At 43.8% G+C, this 22,197-nt stretch overlaps 1 protein-coding gene across 1 annotated transcript; it reads right to left on the bottom strand.

The window, feature by feature from the left end:
- Positions 1–5,362: 5,362 nt before the first annotated feature.
- RPL24 (ribosomal protein L24) lies at positions 5,363–11,661 on the bottom strand. The gene is made up of 6 exons (XM_063457478.1): positions 11,610–11,661; positions 11,381–11,456; positions 8,915–9,025; positions 8,407–8,543; positions 6,082–6,139; positions 5,363–5,488 (listed from the first exon to the last, which is right to left on the bottom strand). Exons 1-6 carry the CDS (start codon positions 11,612–11,614, stop codon positions 5,408–5,410), a joined length of 468 nt encoding a protein of 155 aa, XP_063313548.1. The 5' UTR covers positions 11,615–11,661; the 3' UTR covers positions 5,363–5,407.
- Positions 11,662–22,197: the final 10,536 nt, after the last annotated feature.

Raw genomic sequence — 22,197 nt, forward strand, 5'->3', positions numbered from 1 at the left:
ATGGGTCTCACAGCTACGTATTGATGGAATTACAGTCCATGATGATCAGGGCACAGAAGAACAATCAGGGGCTCAGTATACAATGGCTGATTACCTGAGCCGAATAACTGTGGACAAGGTGGAATGGCAACCATGTCCTGACGTATCCTCGGGGTTGACGCAGATTTGTCTGATACCCTACGTAGATCTGATGGCCATTTCTTGGAACTACCAAGTCCAGAAGTATTTTCTGGATTTTACGACCAGAATGCTCAAGGTTAGGATACGCTGACTCAGATTTGGAATTTTAATCTGATGTACATATTTAGATAAACTTATATAGTTTCCGGTTTTCAACCTTCCTAAAGGTAATTCAAAAGGAGACCGTTGAAGGCCACGTTGACTCTAAATTCCTATGATGAATAGATGATTCTGGAACCTCCAAGGGAAATTCCAGTACGTCCAGACCTATTACAAGGTCCCTTGACACACCAAGATCCTCAAGTTCTGGTGTTGATGCGGGAGTCCCCATAAGTACGGGCATCCCTGAGACGGTCATTGAGATCCTCTTACCGTCCTATAAATACTTTACAAAACATGGTATGCATTTGTCTGTGGGAATTACTCCTCAATCAGGCCTAGAAAAGGTCTGAGTTATAACACTCTAGAGGAGCACATATCTGTACTTTCCACATAGATGGGTGCCCATTGAACATTGGAGCCCCTGGTGCTTTGCTTCCTGTAAGCATTGATTGATCTCAAGCCTCCACTAAGTGTGGTGAAGCCAATATGTGACGTACCAGTGGTCTCACGGGCTCTGATTGAACCATTATTCTAACCTCTAGCAGGAGCTTCCATGGTGGTAGCACAGAAAGTGCTGGTGACTGGTACCTCAGCAAGGAGAATGTGTGAACTCCAGGCTTGGCCCTGTGCATCCCCATTCACTGATTTTCAACAGGTTATGGTTGTCTTGCATTTAACACCTGAGATCCTGCCCAGAGTGAATGCTTATCAAGGTCATTATCTACCTGTAGTGAAGGGTACCTATTGAGTATTGATACCCCTGATGCTTTGCTTCATATAAGCAGCGATTGAACTCACTCAAGCCTCTACTGAGGGTGTTGAAGACAATATGTGACGTGCCACTGGTCTCTCAGGCTCTGACTAAACCATAATTTTAACCTTTAGCAGGAGCTTGCGTGGTTGTAGCACAGAAAGTGCTGGTGGCTAGTACCTCAGCAAGGTGAATGTGTGAACTCCAAGCTTGTTCCCATGAACCCCAATCACTGATCTTCAACAGGATATGATTGTCTTGTATTTGGCATCTGAGGTCCAGCCTAACAGGAAAAGATTGTCATTCTCTAGCTTGGCCGGAGGGTATCAGGGCACTCTCCACTCATGCTGTTGCAGCATCGTGGGCTTCCATGGCAATGGTTTCTGCTGACACTTTTTGTAAAGCTAGCATTTGAACCGGCGTTTCATACCGTTCGTTAACACATTCAATGATGCGCAATTTGGACGTCAAGTACTTCATTTAGTTCATTCTTCTATGTTGAATTGTTCTGCTTTGATTGGCATTTAAGTTTCTGTCCCTCCCTTTGTAAGCTTGGGTATTTCCCATGTGTATATGCTGCCATGATTAGTCAGGAAAGTGGAAAATGTATTCCTACTTACCGTAATTTTCTTTCACTGGCGATTATTCATGGCAGCATATACTACCCACCCATTATGTCTCTTTATCTACTTTAGATCTTGTAAACTGACTGAGGACCTTAGGATTGGAGCCTCCTTTTAACCCCTTAAGACCGCAGCCAAATGTACAAGTTGTGATCCAAAACAAACGTAAACAAAACCTGGCATTTGCGCTACATGTCTGTCAAACCATAATTCACCTCTTTCATATTAAATGCACCCACACTTATTATATATCATTTTATTCAGGGGAAACAGGGCTTTCGTTTATCAAATATTTAGGTATGGAACATAATTTAATATGAAAATAAATATTACAAAAATGGGAGAAAATAAGAATTTTTTTAATTCTACGTGACATTCTAACTGTGAATGTCATAATACTGTTTGCGGTTACTGCAGTAACATACACATATTTGTATTCAGCGATGTCTCACGTGTAAAACAGTATCCCCTATGTACAGGTTTTATGGTGTTTTGGGAAGTTACAGGGTCAAATATAGCATGTTACATATTTCAGTTTTTTCACATTGACATTCGCCAGATTGGTTACGTTGCCTTTGAGACCATATGGTAGCCCAGAAATAAGAATTACCCCCATGATGACATACCATTTGCAAAAGTAGACAACCCAAGGTATTGCAAATGGAGTATGTCCAGTCTTTTTTAGTAGCCACTTGGTCACAAACACTGGCCAAAGTTAGTGTTAATATTTGAAAATGCAAAAAACTAATTTGAACGCAAGTTTTGCCCAGTGTTTGTGACTATGTGGCTACTAAAAAAAAACAAAAAACGAACATACCCTATTTGCAATACCCGGGGTTGTCTACTATTGCAAATGGTATGCCATCATGGGGATAATTTTCATTCCTGGGCTACCATACGGTCTCAAAGGCAACCTGGCGAATTTTAATGTGAAAAAACTGAAACGCAAACCTTATATTTGACTCTGTAACTTTTGAAAACACTATAAAACCTGTACATGAGGGGTACTGTTATACTCGGGAGACTTCGCTGAACACAAATATTAGTGTTTCAAAACAGTAAAACTTATCACAACAATTATATCGTCAGTGTAAGTGCCATTTGTGTGTTAAAATGCAAAAAATGTCACCATCATTGTAATATATTTGTTTTGAAACACTAATATTTGTGTTCAGCGAAGTCTTCCGAGTAAAACAGTACCCCCCCCCCCCATGTACAGGTTTTATGGTGTCTTGGAAAGTTACAGGGTTAAATATAGTGCTAGCAAATTAAATTCCCTATAGTTTCAGCATGGGTTGTCAGGCAGGTCCCGCTAACTGTAATTAATAAAATGACCTAATTATGTAAAATTACATAAATATATGCGTAGAATTATTATATATGTGTATATGTATATAATTTTTTATTGTATATATTTAGTGATATATACGTATATAGCTATATATTATTTCATTCTACATGTATTTTGATGTCTATATATATATTCATTTTAAAATAGTTAAATATATAAACATGCATAATTTCGATCTATTTATTTTGTATTATTTTATTTTAACGTATTTATATATTTTTTATTATATAATATATAATAAAAATTATATATATTTAATCAATATCATTGTACGTGTATTTTGATATTTATATATAATTATGTATAATATTAAAATACACAGACAGTGTATGTATATTTATGTGTATATGTGTATATGTATATGTATATGTATATGTATATATATATATATATATATATATATATATATATATATATATATATATATATATATATATATATATATATATATATATACACACACACACACACACACACACACACACACACACAATATATATAATGTTATTTTTACACTGATTTAACATCTTTTATTTTTTTTTCAGACAGCAGGGGGGAGTACCTGTCATTACAGGCACTCCCCCTGCTGGCATTGACATGGACTGCTATGCCGTCCATGTGATCGCGGGGTCCTCGCGATCACATGGCCCTGGGGGGCTGAAGAGGACGGAGGGGGACTCCCTGGGCTCCCAGGTAAGTCCCCCATACCGCGATCGCCGGCGACCGGGTAAGTACATAAGAAGGCAGGACGTTCTATGCCGCCCTGCGGATTTTAGAGCCATCTAAATAAGGACGGCATAGAACGTCCTGCGGTCTTAAGGGGTTAAAGCCTTTGTGTTTTTCCTGTCCTATCGGCTGTAAGGGACAGAGCTAACCGATGTGTATATGCTGCCATGAATAATAGCCAGGAAAAGAAATGACGGTAGTATGAATACATTTTACACTATATAGTATACTTTAGATACATGAATTATTCATTTTTAAAAAGTGCATAATATCAATAGTTGCAGTGCCTAAACTTGGATGAATGTGAGCTGATTAACTTCTAGACTATTGTAGTAAATCATTAAAGGAACACTATAGTCACCTAAATTACTTTAGCTAAATAAAGCAGTTTTAGTGTATAGATCATTCCCCTGCAATTTCACTGCTCAATTCACTGTCATTTAGGAGTTAAATCACTTTGTTTCTGTTTATACAGCCCTAGCCACACCTCCCCTGGCTATGATTGACAGAGCCTGCATGAAAAAAAACAAAAAACTGGTTTCACTTTCAAACAGATGCAATTTACCTTAAATAATTGTATCTCAATCTCTAAATTGAACTTTAATCACATACAGGAGGCTCTTGCAGGGTCTAGCAAGCTATTAACATAGCAGGGGATAAGAAAATCTTAATTAAACAGAACTTACAATAAAGAAAGCCTAAATAGGTCTCTCTTTACAGGAAGTGTTTATGGAAGGCTGTGCAAGTCATATGCAGGGAGGTGTGACTAGGGTTCATAAACAAAAGGGATTTAACTCCTAAATGGCAGAGGATTGAGCAGTGAGGCTGCAGGGGCATGTCATATACACCAAAACTGCTTCATTAAGCTAAAGTTGTTCAGATGACTAGTGTCCCTTTAATTGTATGCTCTTAGAACAAGTTTCTGCTTATAATACAGCAGATGCAGGGTATACAGTTTCTCAGTATGACCCAGGCAAGTTGTCAAGCATCTTACCATAGGATGCAGCCAGGTCATCCTCGGCACCTTAACCTTTATAATGGGCAGTAGTAGTAATGGTTGTTTATGTTTTCCTTTAACTGAAGCAGCCACAGCTGTTTCTACATACAGACTAAAAGGAAATTGTGGGCTAAACACAAAGCCTGTTTATGCAAGATACCATCATCCATATACAAGTCCTGCGGAATTAGTTGGCGCTATATAAATACCAATAATATACCTCACTAAACCTAGGAAGTAAAATACAATGAGTGTACCTGACCAGGGAGCAAGTCACCATTTTCGTGAATTCCTATATTTGTCAATTACATTTTGCTATTGTACATAATTACAATTGCTTGCTAAAAAGCCACCTAGTTACATCTATATAACAAGCCAAGTTATTTACAGTAATCTTAACCAATAGTCATTGTATTGTGCATCTAATAAATCCTGACTAGCATTTGGTGTTTCTACTGGAAAAGTAACCTGAAAATTTACCCGAGACTAAAAAAAAAAAACCTTCAACATATCTGAACACATCTCAAAATAATTAAAACAATGGTAAATAGTACAAGCAGGAGTCAAACATGCCATTTTTATAGCGACAAATTCTAACCCAGAAATCCAATTTAACAGACACAAGAAAAGACTTCTTTTCAAAACAGTTATTTATTATAACATCCAGATGAAACAGTTTAGCGTTTTCCGCCAACACGGGGTGCTGCCATCTTTACGGGCTTTGCAATCTTCTGCTTGGGTGCAGCCTTAGATGGTCCCTATGAAAGAAAAGCCACCACATTAGTTAAGTCACAACATAAGTCAGTGGGACTTTAAATGTCTCAGGAATAGTTGTAAGTCTTATCTATAGAATGTTAAGCTATATACAGAATACAATAAGTAGCACAAAAATGTTTTTTGTTTATTATGCACCACTAACAAAGGCTGTATTCATAGTTGGCTGGTTGCTCTTCAGTTTAATTTCATGTGTTTCCGTAAGAAAAACTTGTGCATACAGCTGAAAGGCGCATATATATACTGAAAGTAACAGATCTGGGGACAATAGGGTGCAGCATTTTAGTTGCCAGGAGAGATGCACTCTCGCAAAAGGACAACACTGATGTCTACCGAGGATCCAACAAGACCATCCATAGACAGAGGCTGAAACCCACAGCTGCTAGAATTAGTTAATTGTGATGCTTTGCCTTTTGTCAAGCTCAGGCTTTCATAAGAAAGCTGTCCATACCATATCTTATGGTATCTTGATCAGTATTTAATAAAGAATATATACTTATGAAATACTTAAGTGACAGATCTACATTGACTATAACAGCACGTGTAAGTTTGGAGAAAGGAAAAAAAAATTAAATACCTTTGAAGGAACAGTTTTCTTTGTAGCCTGCTTTGCCTTTTTTGCTTCCTTGGCAGCCCTAAGAGGGACAAAAGATTTTTATTTTTTTTTAATATATATATATTCTTTATCATAGTAACAGTTTAAAATACAAGGTATTATGAAATAGAAAGGTTAGTTATTTTTTTTTCTCCCAGTCATACACAATGTGTGTATTGATACTTTTAACCATGTAAAGAGGTTTTACTTTGCACAGATAAGCTGCCTGTAGAGTAGAATATTTTCTCTTTTTTTTTTTTACACAGAGGAACTCTGCTTTTAGAAGTTAGCTATAAGTTGTGCTAAAATGATAGAATTCACCATTTTATATTTACTTACAAAAGCACAGGAAAAGGACAGACATTAGGTGGTGAAAAATCCACAACTGATTATGGCTCTTAGGAGCCAAAACACTGACCAGATATCCCATTAAGTCTTCCAGGGATTATAAACAAATTGCATCTGTTTTACTTTGTGGGCTACGTGGAAATAGTGTCTCAACGGGTGGCACTTTGATTTTCCTTTTTCAGTTGTGTGCCTTCTCACCTATCCAATAGAGCAGCAGCAAAGGTAAGAATGTTTTACGGCTATGTTGCTCTCCCCAGTAAACATGCTTGGCTGTTAGAGAGCTCGGCTTTAGCCAGCAATATCTAAAAGCTGGGGCAGAGAATAACCGATACACTTTTGCACTAAAACAATTCCCTTCATTCATCAGGATCTACAGCGCAGCGTATGCACAGTGGTTACTTCCTAGCCAGCTCTTGTGCTGACGAGGAGCACAGAAACAGTGACTAATGTAACTCAGTTTGTGCAGTGATTAACAGGCAGTGAAGACAGCATGTCCGTGCCATAGGGAAGGATTTGCCCAGCTTGGATATGTCTCCAAATAGCACATTGACAGTATTTGAGATCGGTGTTACAAACATTAAAGGACCACTATAGGCACCCAGACCACTTCAGCTTAATGAAGTGGTCAGGGTGCCAGGTCCAGCAAGGATTAACCCTTTCTTTTATAAACATAGTTTCAGAGAAACTGCTATGTTTATAATAGGGTTAATCCAGCCTCTAGTGACTGTCTCATTGACAGCCGTTAGAGGTGCTTCTCACTGATTTTCACAGTGAGAAGATGCCAGCGTCCATATTAAAGCATTGAGAATGCTTTCCTATGGACTGGCTGAATGCGCGCTGGCTCCTGCGCATTCAGCCGATGACATCGTTATGGAAAAGGAGGAGAGTTCCCCGCCCGGCACTGGAGAAAGAGGTAACCCCTTCCTCCCCCTAGAGCCTGGCAGGAGGGGGACCCTGAGGGTGTGGACACCCTAAGGGCACTATAGGGCCAGAAAAACAAGTTTTCCTGGCACTATAGTGGTCCTTTAACACCAAAGCTTCAGACATAGAAACACTTGTAGACTTAATATCTACAATTTTAAATGAACATAACTCTTCACAATATTACCTAAGGGGTGGTCCATTAAATATGAGCCTGCTGTTATAACAAGTCCCCTATAACCCCCACCACATGGTAAGGTTGTGATTTAGAAATGCAAATCATAGCTTACTACACTGGAGACAGAAACTTCCATATAATAATAATAAAAAAAAAAGTTTTGTATTTCTGTAGTAGGATTGTCACTGGATTGCGCAAATTACAGAGCTATTTATCTACACATAAGAGCACATACCACATCACAAGAAAACTGGGATTTAAGTGCCCATACTATTTTCCAATGTAAGAACAGAAATTCAGCTCACCTGTGCTACTGCCCAAAAAGTTTACTGTAATGGCATTAACATCCACAGTGCAATAGAAACCACCCACTAACATTTAGTCTATGTTACAGTGCCCGCATCCACATAATTTTACAACAGTCAGGAACTACCGCTTTAGAACTTTCATAAGGTAGCCAAGTACATAATACCCAAGTTGACAATTCAGTAACATACCAAGGATTAGTTTTAGAAAGCTAGACTGAAGAGGTTATATGTACACAGACTTTCAACCTGGAGAGAACAGTATTTCTCTTAATTGTACCAAGATCTACTGGGCTTATTCACTTAAAGCTGCTTTAGTAGAACTCCAGCATGTCTCATTAAGGACATATCGCCTTCTAATAAGGGTAACACCAAGCTAAAGTTTAAGTAATTAAAACACTGGCTTAAGAGTAACCCTTTTTTATAAAAAAAATATAGAAGTTAAATAGTATGACTTCATGGTGGCGGAAGTAGTACATATCAACACCGCATTGGCAACCAGCAATATATTGGTAAAGTCAGAACACAAAAAAAATACAAATGAAAAAGTCTCACCTAATTGCTTGTTCCCTTTGAGCCTTTCGCACCTCAGGCTTCTGGTTTCTCTTGGCCATAATTTCAGCCAGAGATGCTCCAGTGATGGCTCTCTGGAATTTCACTGCACGTCGGGTACGTTTCTTCTGGATTTCTTCCTGTAGGGAGGGAAAGTAAGAATGATCAATGTGTTTTCTGAATTAGTGACCAATAAAACTCAAAACAAAATAGAAGATAATGGTGACCTCAGTACTGAAATATTAAGAAATACACAAACAATGCAGTATTTAAGAAAGCTGGGATTAAACAGATCTGTATGTTGGAATGTAATCTAATAAGGTAGAGTGGCAAGAGAACAATTATATATTCTGAATAAGCTTACAACCATTCTGGTGCTATATTCAAAGCAATCACTACAGAACCTTTGATTTAAGCATTAAGTTCTACAGCAGCCACTTTGCTTCAGAATATTTCCTGAGTTACTAAAAACCCGTCACTGAACAAAAAAAAAAAAAAAAAAAACACTTACAGACTGGCCTTTCTTGTGTTTTCTTCTGTACAGAACAGTCCAGTTGATTTGACGGGGGTTCCTCTTGGAAAGAAATGCGGACTCACATTTTGCATTCAGAAACTGGAAAACCTAAATTTATAAATGTAAGATTAAATTATATATTTAATAGAAATCGACAGATCAAAGATACCGATAAAGAGGCAAATATTGCTGATAATGCAGACCAGAGCCGCCATCAGGGTCCAGGCGGTCCCAGCACACTCTTACTTACCTTCCCAGCAGCTCCCCTGTCTAAATCCTGCAGCCGTCAAAGTGTTGCAGCAGGTTAACATGGCAACACTCCGCGCAGCACACCGGCCACGAGAGTTAGACAGGGGAGCTGAATAGAAGGTAAGTAAGTGTGCTGGGCCCCCCAGGACTGCTGCGGGCACCCAAGGGAATAGGGAGGAGGGACTGAAACAAAATGTAAAAAATTTTTTTTACAAAAAAGCCCATTTAACAGTAGATTGGTGTAGAAATAGTTTATTTTCAAAAGGGTAGATAAACAATATCGGTATTGGTAAATCGGCCGGAAACTTCACAGATCAAAAATAAATTTAAAAAAAAAAAAGCAGTCGATCCCTAATATTTAACAGATTGCTTTATCATTAAAAGGACCACTATAGGCACCCAGACCACTTCAGCTCAATGAATTGGTCTGGATGCCAGGTCCCTTTAGGGTTAACCCTGCAGCTGTAAACATAGCAGTTTCAGAGAAACAGCTAAGTTTACATTACGGTTAATCCACCCTCTAGTGGCTGTCTCATTGACAGCCGCTAGAGGAGCTACCCCACTGTGAAAATCAGTGAGAAATGCTTTCCTATGGATTGGTTGAATGCACGCGTGGCTCTTGCCGCGCATGCGCATTCAGCGCTGACGTCGGAAGAGGGAGTAGATTTGCCCAGCACCGAGGGAGCACGGCGCTTGAGAAAGGTAAGTGATTAACCCCCTTCCTCCCCCTTCAGCCTGGCGGGAGTGGGACCCTGACTGAAGGGGGGCCTAAAGACCCTATAGTGCCAGGAAAACTAGTTCGTTTTCCTGGCACTATAGTGCTTCTTTAACAGTTTTTTTTTTTTATATCATGTTTTTGGATGAGGGATGAAGCAACACTTAACACCCAAACACCCCAGCCCCTCCTTTGGAATTCAAAAAAAAAAAAAAAATACACCCCTAGGTCCAGCACTGTACCCATGTTCTGAATGTTCATCATTCCTCCTCAGGCAAGAACGCTGGGGAAACAAACCTGAGGAGAAGACTTAGGCAGCAAGGAGGACCCGTGTTTCACCAAAATGCTGAGAGTTGACACTAAATAAGCACAGATTAAACATTTGCCAAGATGCCAAAAGAGTTCCAGGACAGCTAATGACACTGTCGGAAGTAACATACATCAAGAAATATTTATTTTCTAGCTACCATGACCACTTCAAATCACTATAGTGGTTATGGTGCTTGGAGTATCCCTTTAGTAAATCTATAGTGTCAGCCCAGCAGCATTTTTTGTATTGTTTCTGCTGCCCTTAAATCAGTTAGTTTAAAATGCCCTGCTGTGCATTATTCACCAAGTCCTCAAACACGCAAAGTATAAACTTACTAGGAATTATCGCACAGGGTGAATCTTTTCCACATCGTTTCCACACCCTGCTAATGATTGGGTCAAATGCTTAGCATTTGATTAGACCATTCTCCCAGGTAATACACGAGTAGGGTAAGTAAGGGGGGGTGGGGGGGGGGGGGAGACAACAAAATGTTTACACTGAAAGCAGGGAAGTAGAAGAGACATAAGTTTGCCCAGCATCATTTCATGTGTTGCCAACTACAGTCTCTACTGTACTTTTTCCCCAACTCATAATGGACATTAGTTGGCATAATCCGTATGTACAGCATTTCATGCAGAAAGACTCCTACCACCGTGATCACTTCTAAAAGCAAATGCCAAAATTAGCTGGATTAATTGTTTAGTCTTCCTCTAGTAGAACACAGTCAGTTTTATTACAAATTTCATACAGGTAAAGGTAGCCAAGTTCTGAAGTGCTACATTTAGAAATGTGACCATCGAAAACCACCTTTTAACTAACAAGTTACAAAGTAACAATGAATCATTCTTCCTTCCCACTTTCAGTGTATACAAATCAGGCTCAATAGATTCCCAGGTCAGGGCTGACAGTGCTACTAGGCCTTAGTACATAGTGTGTGTGTGCCTGGGCAGTGTTCAGATCGATACACAGCATCCAGTGATATCCTAGTTACACAGAGCTCTACCAATAGCAGTTAATAAGCTCTGTGTGTCAGATCCCATGACTCGGGCCTGGCCTGCCTTACAGCCGCTCAATGAACCCCCTGCCCCGGGCTCTATACAGCTCTGCCACGCCAGCCCTGTGCGGGGGGCAGCCCAGGCGCGCTCACTGTCCCACCATACCCCACCCAGGGCCTACCCAGCCCGCTCACCTTCCCGTCGGTCCTGGCGTAGCGCCGGCCGTGCCCCGGGTAGATCTTGTAGCCGCTGAAGCTGCACAGCTCGACCCTGTAAACACAAAATAGAAAGCGGTGAGGAATCGACAGACCCCGGGCCACCGTATCCCGGCATCCTGGCGGCACAGAGCCACCTCGGGTGGCAGGATGGCAGCGGATTAAAGAAAACCATTAATCTCAGTGTGTCTGCCATGTTTGCACTCACTTCATGGCGCCGGTTAAGATGGCGAAGAGAAAGAGAGGATGCTGGGTAATGGGATTTATATAGCGAGGGGCGGGGCGAGTGGGCAGAGCGGCTTACTAACTCTTTCACTGCCGGAGTGTTTTAACGTGATGACAAGCTCTGACACACTGTACAGACCACAGAGCCACACACAGGCTATTTACTTACCATTTACTATTAAATACAATAATATAATTTAACAAAACACACCTATGAATTGTAGTAAGATGTTCTCCCCGAATTAGTACGTCTTGCCCTTACTATTATTTTCAGTGGGAGCATTAAAGGACCTCTAAAGTCACCCAGACCACTTTATCTCAATGAAATGGTCCGGGTGCACTGGCCCTGTTGTCAGGGCCGGTGCAAGGATTTTTGACTACACAAGCGAAGATGCGTTTTGACGCTCCCCCCCCCCCCCCCCCCAAAAAAAACAATGCATCTTCGCCTATGTGTCTCATAGCCCCCCTTTTTAATTTCTTACCCCATTAGTGTTTGATGTCCACTCTCATAAATGTCTTACCCCTTTGGCCCCTTTGTGTCTTACACCCCCTCTAGTGTGTCTCCTACAACCCCTCTTATGTATTTCTTACTTCCCCGCCAGCCCCTTTCTGTCTCTTTCTTCCCCCCAGCCCCTATCTCTCCTTTTCTCCCATATAGGCATAGACATAGATACAGGTAAAAATACATATATGCACAAATACACAAACATACAGACACACAACCATACAAGCACACATATTTAATTATTCAGACACACAGTCACAAAGATATACAGATGCACAATCATAAAAGGCACACATACAGGTACATTGTCATACACACGGGCATAGGAACCGGGGGGGATGGGGGGGACGCATCCCCCCCATTAAATCATCTGGGGGGGACAGATAATGCAGAAATCCCCCCCAGGTCCGCCGGCCAAAGGGGAGCGCAAAAATCACTTGTCAGACTGACAAGTGATGTTTGCCGTCCCCCTGACAGGCTGCGTGCGGCTCCATAATGGAACCGCACACAGTGTACGCTGGGCGGGGGTGCGCCTCCCCCTCCCGCTCTGCATAGGAGTGCCGGGTGTCACGTGACTACCCGGCGCTCAGTCTGACACCGTGCGCCACTTGAAGAGGTCCCCCTCCCCTGCTCTGTGCGGTAAAACGGCAGGGAGGGGGACAACAGTGTGCAAGGAGGAGAGTGGAGCCGGCGTCATTATAAGCTCAGACGCCGGCTCTGAAAAAAAAAAGCAGCTGCCTGCCCGCCCTGCCAGGTATTTAGTATGGAAGGGTTAGAGAGGGGAGATATAATTTGGGGAGGGGGAGGGGGAAGAGGTGGGTAGAAAAATGAATGGAAGGGGTTAGAGGCTACTAATAGGAATGGAGGGGGGGGGAGGTGGAAGGGTACTAGTAGGGGTAGAAGGGGATCCTAATATGAATGGAGGGGGTGAGGGTACTAATATGAATGGAGGGGGGTAGGAGGGGGTACAAATATGAATGGAGGGGGTTAGGAGGGGGTATTAATATGAATGGAGGGGGGGTAGGAGGGGGTACAAATATGAATGGAGGGGGTACTAATATGAATGGAGGGGGTTAGGAGGGGGTACTAATATGAATGGAGGGGGTAGGAGGGGAAATTAATATGAATGGAGGGGGTTAGGAGGGGGTATTAATATGAATGGAGGGGGTTAGGAGGGGGTATTAATATGAATGGAGGGAGTTAGGAGGGGGTATTAATATGAATGGAGGGGGGTAGGAGGGGTACAAATATGAATGGAGGGGGTTAGGAGGGGGTATTAATATGAATGGAGGGGGTTAGGAGGGGGTATTAATATGAATGGAGGGGGGTAGGAGGGGGTACAAATATGAATGGAGGGGGTTAGGAGGGGGTATTAATATGAATGGAGGGGGTTAGGAGGGGGTACTAATATGAATGGAGGGGGTTAGGAGGGGGTATTAATATGAATGGAGGGGGTACTAATATGAATGAAGGGGGTAAGGGGGCTAATAATATGACTAGAGGGGGTGGGGCTGTGGGGGGTAGTAATATGAACGGTAGGGGTATGGGGGGGTAGTAATATGAACGGTAGGGGTATGGGGGGGTAGTAATATGAACGGTAGGGGTATGGGGGGTAGTAATATGGCCGGAAGGGGTATGGGGGGTAGTAATATGAACGGAAGGGGTATGGGGGTAGTAATATGAACGGAAGGGATAGGGTAGTAATATGAATGGAAGGGGTAGAGGGGGTAGTAAGTGTCCCTAAATGGCAGTTAGGAAATGTGGTCACCCTAAGTCAGGGCAGCCATTAACACGGGGCAAAAAGGGCAGCTGCCCCGGGCCCAGTTGCTCCTGGGGGGCCCAAGGCAGTTGCCTCTTGAGCCCCGCTGCCCACAATAATATGCTAAAAATGTTCCCTCTCAAATCCTGATCTGATTCAATCCTCCACTATTCGGCATCGCCACATATTAAAGGACTTTGTTTGCTCCTCCCGACCTCCCTTGCCCTCTGCGTACGCGCGTTCCATGATGTCACGACAACGCTAGGGTGAGCTCCGGTCTCCTACAACTGCAGAGCAGCGCCTCACGCTTTCAGCCCTGAAACCAGATCACTGCTGGTGTCTTCAGTACTGTAAGTACAAGAAGATATATTACTTGTTTTATGGGGGTTAGGAGGCTAGGTGGTTGGAGGGGAGACAATTAGGGACGGGTGGATAAAGGAGTTACCCAGGGATATCATACTGATTACATGGAATGCTCCCATCCAGCCAGGGATATCATTAGTACAGTACTATCTGCACATTGTTTCCAAAAAAAAAGGATCGACATTTTTATTTCATACATTTGTGATGATTCTTTTTTTCCTTCTATATTCAAGTGACACTATAGTCACCAGAACCACAATGGCTTAAAGGACCACTCTAGGCACCCAGACCACTTCAGCTTAATGAATTGGTTTGGGTGCCAGGTCCAGCTGGGTTTAACCCTTTTTTATATAAACATAGCAGTTTCAGAGAAGCTGCTATGTTTATAAATGGGTTAATCCAGCCTCTAAATCCTCTAGTGGCTGTCTTACTGACAGCCGCTAGATGCGTTTGCGTGATTCTCACTATGAAAATCACAGTGAGAGCACGCAAGCGTCCATAGGAAAGCATTGTAAATGCTTTACTATGCGACCGGCTGAATGTGCGCGCAGCTCTTGCCGCGCATGCGCATTCAGCCGAAAGGGAGGATCGGAGGCGGAGAGGAGGAGGAGAGCCCCCCGCCCGGCGCTGGAATAAAGGTAAGTTTTAACCCTTTCCTCTCCCCAGAGCCGGGCGGGAGGGGGTCCCTGAGGGTGGGGGCACCCTCAGGGCACTATAGTGCCAGGAAAACGAGTATGTTTTCCTGGCACTATAGTGGTCCTTTAATGTAAGCGCACCGCCTTTTCAGAAAAATGCAGTATTTACATTACTGCCGAGGAATACCTTATCAGGTGGCCACTAGAGGTGCTTCCTAGTCCAGTGTTGCACAACATGCAGCACTAGCATTCACGCTGAACACTCCTCATAGAAATGCATTGATTCAACGCATCTCTGTGAGGAGATGCTGATTGGTGCAGCGCAGTGTTTTGCCACGCATTGGGTTGGCTGATATATATTCAAACACTGTACATTCCTGTGCATTGTATTGATGAGGTGATCTGTAATACGCTCACAAACTGCACGTTCCTGTGAGTTATTTTGCTGTAGAGCTTGTGATACACTCACACACTGCACTTTCCCATGCATTTTATTGCTGAGGTGTTCTATGATGTACTTGCACCTCACACATTACTGTCAGTTGTATTGCTGTGGAGCTATGCGATACACTGATATGCTTCACATTATATTATTTCACACACACACACACTTAAAATTTAACATTATTATTATTATTTTATTATTTACATAGCGCCATCAAATTCCGTAGCGTTGTACAATGGGATAAACAACTCCCAGTTTACTGAATAAGAATATACCCGGCGAGTAAGAATGCTATCCCCCCCAGATTTGTGTGGGTTCCTACGCCCATGGTCATACAAACACAGACATACATTCATACAGACACAGGCACACACAGAAATACAGACACAGAAATAAAGAAACATAGAGATAGGCATATAGAGACATACATACATACGCAGACAGTCATAAAGAGACATACATACACAGACAAACAAAGAACCCTGCACACTGATACCATGTAAATGCTCCGGCCATCCACAGTGGTGGATGCTCCGTGTCAGGCGGACATCACTGGATCCACCAGTAAAGTCTTCAAAAGGAATAAACGCAGGCAACACTCCAATAGTAAGGAAGGTATATTTTTTGATAGGTGAACCACCCCATAGAAAGTGTGACGTTTTGGCTCAGCAGAGCCTTAAAGGGACACTATAGTCACCTGAACAACTACAGCTTAATGTAGTTGTTCAGGTATGATCTATAGCTCCCTGCAGGCAATCTAATGTAAACACTGTATTTTCAGAGAAAATACAGTGTTTACATTGATTGATAGGAATACCTCCAGTGGCCGTCACTCAGACGGCCACCATAGGGACTTCCTATCATGCAGGGCCCTAAAAAGGCCCTGTATACGTCAGACGTATTAAAATACGTCTGACGTGTGCAGGAGAGAGAAGGCACTGTGTGCGCGCCTTCTCTCTCCAGCCTGTCAGCAGAGGAGGGGGGCGGGCAAAGACTGCGAGCTGAGCGCGGTGGTGCGCTCAGGACTTCAGAGGGCGGCATGAATGTCACCCTCTGAAGTATGTGCGCATGTGCGGAGAAGCCGCGAATGCGCACAAGGGAGCAATGACACTTCCAAATGGAAGCGTCTGATTGCTCCCTGCTTGCGCCCGCCTATTTCGGCATTTTGACGAAATAGGGGGCGCGGCTTCATGAGGCTCCCGGCGCTGGAACGAGGTGACTAAAAGACTCTGCCTGGAGAGTCCCTTTAATCATGCAATAAGGCTCTGCTGAGCTGAAACGTCACACTTTCTATGGGTTGGTTCACCTATCAATAAATATACCATCCTTACTATTGGAGTGTTGCCTGTGTTTATTCCTCTTGAATACATACAAGGACAGTCATACAGAGACATGCAGACGGTATGTCTCTGTATGACTGTCTGTGTATGTACACAGGGTGGCTAAAAGATAGATCCCTATCTTTCGTGAAACTTCAAAAATGCTTTGAAAGCTGGGGCTCTACCGATTTCCCATGCTTGCAGGATTGTATTTAGCATGGAGCAGTATTTGTGTGTTTGACTGTAAGCATGTTTTTGTATGGAGTATGTTTGTGTGAATGTAGTGTTTGCGTTTGAATGCAGACATGCATTTATGTGTAGTATTGTTTTTTGAATGCAGGTGTGTGTTTATACACTGCCACACACGCACACACTGTGATACACATACACAAAGATGCACACACTGACACACATGCAGACACACATATACACAAACTGATACACATTCCGATAGACAGACACACAGATGCACACACATATACATATACACACAAAAACTGACAGACATACAGATAAACACATACAGACATACAAACACACTGACATATATACACACTAGGATGATAGACATACAGATACACACACACACACAGACACCCTGACAGACAGACATACACACACACACACACACACACACAGACACACCAACAGGCAGACACACACAGAGACACTGACAGACATATAGATACACACAGACACACAGACACACTGACACAGACAAATACACACACAGACACACTGACAGACAGACATACACACACACTGACATACATACACACAGACACACTGACAGACATACATACACACACACACACACACACACACACAGACACACAGTCCCCCCTCCCACACACAGATACACACACATGCTGGTCAAAATATACACTTTTCTAGCCACTCTCCTGTTTCCTAATTTGTGGGTTCAGGAGGGTTGCTTACCTGGGATCCAGTGTGCTGCCTGAGGTAGTTGGGAGTTGGAGGAGCTAGTCCTGCCCAGCCCCCATCCTCTCTGCCTTCTCCTGCTCTCGCTGCTCTAGTCTTCTTGTGCCATGCTGATGAGAAGGGGCTGATAGAACACCTGTGGTAGCTCCGCCCCTGCTGGGCATCAGCCACGCTGTGTGCTACAGAGGGAGCAGAGATATGACATGTTCATATATCTGCCCCCTCCACACACTGCAGCATTAAACACACTTGTCTTCCCGAGAGCCACTAGAGATGGTTCCTCTGCATTCACACAGTCACATGACGCAGAAGCTCATAGGAAAGCACTTAATTCAATGCTTTCCTGTGGGGAAGCTTGGATAAGCACACAGCCCTTGCCGCGCATGCGCGTCAGGTCCCCAATGAGGAGCATTGGATTGGACCATCTCCGATAGAGGCCGTTGCCCCTCGATGGCATCATAGTTGTCGGAGAGGTAAGCAATGCTAAGGGAGTCTCTGCGCTGGAAAATAGTAAAAACGTTATTAACTTCAATAGACAACAGGTGTGCAGGGGGGAAACCTGTATATGACTAGGGACACTATACCCACAGGAATATAGGTTTGTATTCATAACACTATAGTGTTCCTTTAAGCATTTCCCATAAGGTTCTGGCAAAATAAAATATTATGATATATGTAGTTCCAGAGCAGTTTTATTCATGAAGAGATATGAATGTGTTGCAATTTGCATAATAAAGGTAGACTACCCGGGCAAGTGCACACAGTAACAGAGGGACACATCACACACATGTACAGTGCTTCACAGCAACACATACAAGGGTAAGAGGAATATCAACAACTTTATTGTACCATGGACATTAACACTATTTAAGGCACCTTAGGTTTCTTTCTCAACAGAGTGAAGCACCTGTCATAGGCGTGCGCACGGTGTGTCCGGGTGTGCCTGGGCACACCCTAATCCCCGTGGCACGCCTATGTATTGAGTCCTGCAGGAACAGCGTTCCTGCACTTTTATTTGAGCAGGAACGCTGTTCCTGCAGACACTCAGTGCCCCCCAAATGCCCCAGTTCCGGCCCCCATGTTCCCCCTGTCATGGGGGGGGCAAGAGGTGAAGGACCCCCCCCCCCGGTCGGGTGCCTGTCTCCATCTCAGCCGCGGCGAGGGAGCTGTGTGCTCTTTGCTTCCTCTCGCCGCGCGCCGTTTGCTGATGCTGGGAGCCGGAATATGACGTAATATTCCGGCTCCCAGTTACAGCAGACAGCCCGCGCGGTGAGAGGAAGCAGAGAGCACACAGCTCCCTCGCCGCGGCTGAGATGAAGACAGGCACCCGACCCACTGGACCCCAGGGACAGGTCCACGCCAGCACTCCAGGTAGGGAGGCTGGGTGGACATTTTTTTAATAAAATAAATAAATTTGTATGTGTGTGTCTGTGAATGTATGTGTGTGTCTGTAAGTGTGTCTGTGAATGTATGTGTGTGTGTCTGTGAATGTATGTGTGTGTCTGTGAATGTATGTGTGTGTCTGTAAGTGTGTCTGTGAATGTATGTGTCTGTGAATGTATGTGTGTGTGTCTGTGAATGTATGTGTGTGTGTCTGTAAGTCTGTGAATGTATGTGTGTGTGTGTGTGTGTCTGTAAGTGTGTCTGTGAATGCATGTGTGTGTGTGTCTGTGAATGTATGTGTGTCTGTAAGTCTGTGAATGTGTGTGTGTCTGAGTGTGTGTCTGTAAGTGTGTCTGTGAATGTATGTGTGTGTCTGTGAATGTATGTGTCTGTGAATGTATGTGTGTGTGTCTGTAAGTCTGTGAATGTGTGGTGGAATCTCGGTAAAAATAAATTTAGTAGGCCGAGATTACCACGTGGCATGTATACGTGCATATGCTGACGTATCGATCAGTTGGTTGCACGAGGCAAGATACGATCAGTAGTGTACGGAGCATGTGTAAGAAAACAGGATATAGTATTCCCCTCCTCCATTGTGCTGGACAGGCCATGCGGTCAAGCAGGAAGTTAATTCTTATTTGTATTGATTGGTCAAGAGAATTTGCAAATGGAGCTTAATATGGGAGGAGTTATGTGCCTATATAAGGAGCCTGCACTATTGTCCGGGGCTCAGAACTTGCTGTATTTTGGTGACATTAGTCCCTCTGAGTCCCGATCGGTGATCCAATAAAGAATCTCTTCCTTCCTGAAGAAACCTGTGTCCATCTCTCTGTGCTTGGCTTCCGTCAGTTTCTCCAGTATCAAATGTATGTGTGTGTGTCTGTAAGTCTGTGAATGTGTGTGTGTGTGTGTCTGTAAGTGTGTCTGTGAATGTATGTGTGTGTCTGTAAGTCTGTGAATGTATGTGTGTGTGTGTGTGTGTCTGTGAATGTATGTGTGTCTGTAAGTGTGTCTGTGAATGTATGTGTGTGTGTCTGAGTGTGTGTCTGTGAATGTGTGTGTCTGAGTGTGTGTGTGTCTGTAAGTGTGTCTGTGTATGTGTGTGTATCTGTGAATGTATGTGTGTGTGTCTGTGAGTGTATGTGTGTGTGTGTCTGTTAGCTTATGTGTGTGTCTGTGAGCGTGTGGGAGTATGTGTGTGCACGCGTATATATATGTGTGTGTCTGTGTATGTGTGTCAGTATATATATATATATACACACACACACACATGTATATTATTTTTTTGGGGGGGTGGGAAAAGAGTTCCCACACTTTATTCCCCAGGACTTCTCCAGAGATCTCCGGATCTCCCCTGTCGGCTCACGCAGAGGCGGCACTATCTGAGTGCCGGCTCTGCTCTTAGCCTTCATGGGCTGGCGGGGAGATCAAAGATCTACCTCACCAACCCACAGCAGCATGGAGGGAGGCAGGAGAGGACCCGGGGAGCTCTAGACAGCAGCTCTGCCAGGTTCCTCTCACGAGATCTGAGCATTGCCAAGGCAACACTGAGATCTCGTGAGAGTTAACAGGCTAGAGTTCACTCTCCACTGGACCACAAGGGATGGCACATGGCAGCAAGGGTTCCCCCTCCCTACATAAGGTAGGGAGGGGGGATATTTACTAATCTGCCCTCACCTCCACAATCCCTCCAAACATACAGCCCACACACACATAGCACCTAGACACATACAGCACGCTCACACACACCATACACTAACCGCACCCTCACAAATACACACAGCACCTTTACAAACACACAACACCCTCACACACAGCACACTAACAGCACCTTCACAAACACCCACACATACAGCATCCTCACACACACACACACAGCACCCTCACACATCACAGTAACAGGACCCTAACAAACAGACAAACACCCTCACACACAGCACACTACCAGCACCCTCACACACAAACAGCACCCACACAAACACCCTCACTCACATAGCACACTGCCAGCACCCTCACACACACATCACACTACCAGCACCCTCACACACACATCACACTAACAGCACCCTCACACACACACTAACAGCACCCACATCACACACTAACAGCACCCTCACAGCAGTGTATGTGTGTGTGTGTGTGTGTATATATATATATATTACATATATACACATGCGGCGTGTGTTTGTGCTTTAGGGTGCACACCCTAATGCAATAGGCTGCGCACGCCTATGGCACCTGTGTACAACTATGCAGCTTCTGTCAACATGCTGAGTTACTATAAGGACCGGACTGGCCCACTGGGATACCAAGAAATTTCATGGTGGGCCAGCATACCTTCAGTACGGTGCACGGCTGCCTTAGGTGCATCGGCCCATGGAAGCACTCCCCTCCTGGCCGAGGAACCATCTTTGCCTGCAGGACCGGCTTTAGGCCTTTAGGCGTCCTGTGCGAAAAATCTTCACAGTACCCCCCACCCATGTCATTCATGTATAGTGTGTGTGTATAGAAGTGTAGTGATTGTATAGGGAATTTATTAAATTAATAATGATTTAAAAACAAATATTTATTCCTCCTTTCCTCTTGTTTCCATGCTGATCTGAATCTGGTCTGCCCCTCTACTGAGTGCAGACCATGTGTAACTGTCTTGCAAGCTCAAGGACTTGCAGTGTCCTGTGGTAACCTGCGGCAGAGCTCTGATTATCCCGAGCTAGGAAGACAGCTACTTATGGTCTGCAGCCAACAGAAGTACAGGCCAGAAGTGCCAAACTGCCTCCCCTACATTACAGAGGAGCCAGTGGCAGATCCAGAACCTGATCTCGGGAGGGGCACTTGTAGATTATTAAAAGAAATAATCTATGCACAATAAACACTACAGCTCTGTGTAGTGGTTATGGTGCCAGGAGGGCCGGGACCCCTTCCCAGAGTTAGTAGTCAAACCGTATGAGAACAGTTTCACAACTTACCTGGGGTCTGCTGGGGGGTGTAGTGTGTGAATGTGTATGGTGTGTGGGCCAATGTGTGTATGGGGGGCTGTGTATGTGTGTGTGGGGCAGTGTGTGTGTGGGGGGGGCAGTGTATGTGTGTGGGGCAATGTGTGTAAATGTGTATGGTGTGTGTATATGGGGGGACAGTGTATGTGTGCATGGGGGGGCAGTGTGTGTGTAGGGGGGCAGTGTGTGTGTGTATGGGGGGCAGTGTGTGTGTGTGGGGGCAGTGT

This window comes from Pelobates fuscus, chromosome 1, assembly GCF_036172605.1.
Source record: "Pelobates fuscus isolate aPelFus1 chromosome 1, aPelFus1.pri, whole genome shotgun sequence".
NCBI classification, from domain to species: Eukaryota; Metazoa; Chordata; class Amphibia; order Anura; family Pelobatidae; genus Pelobates; species Pelobates fuscus.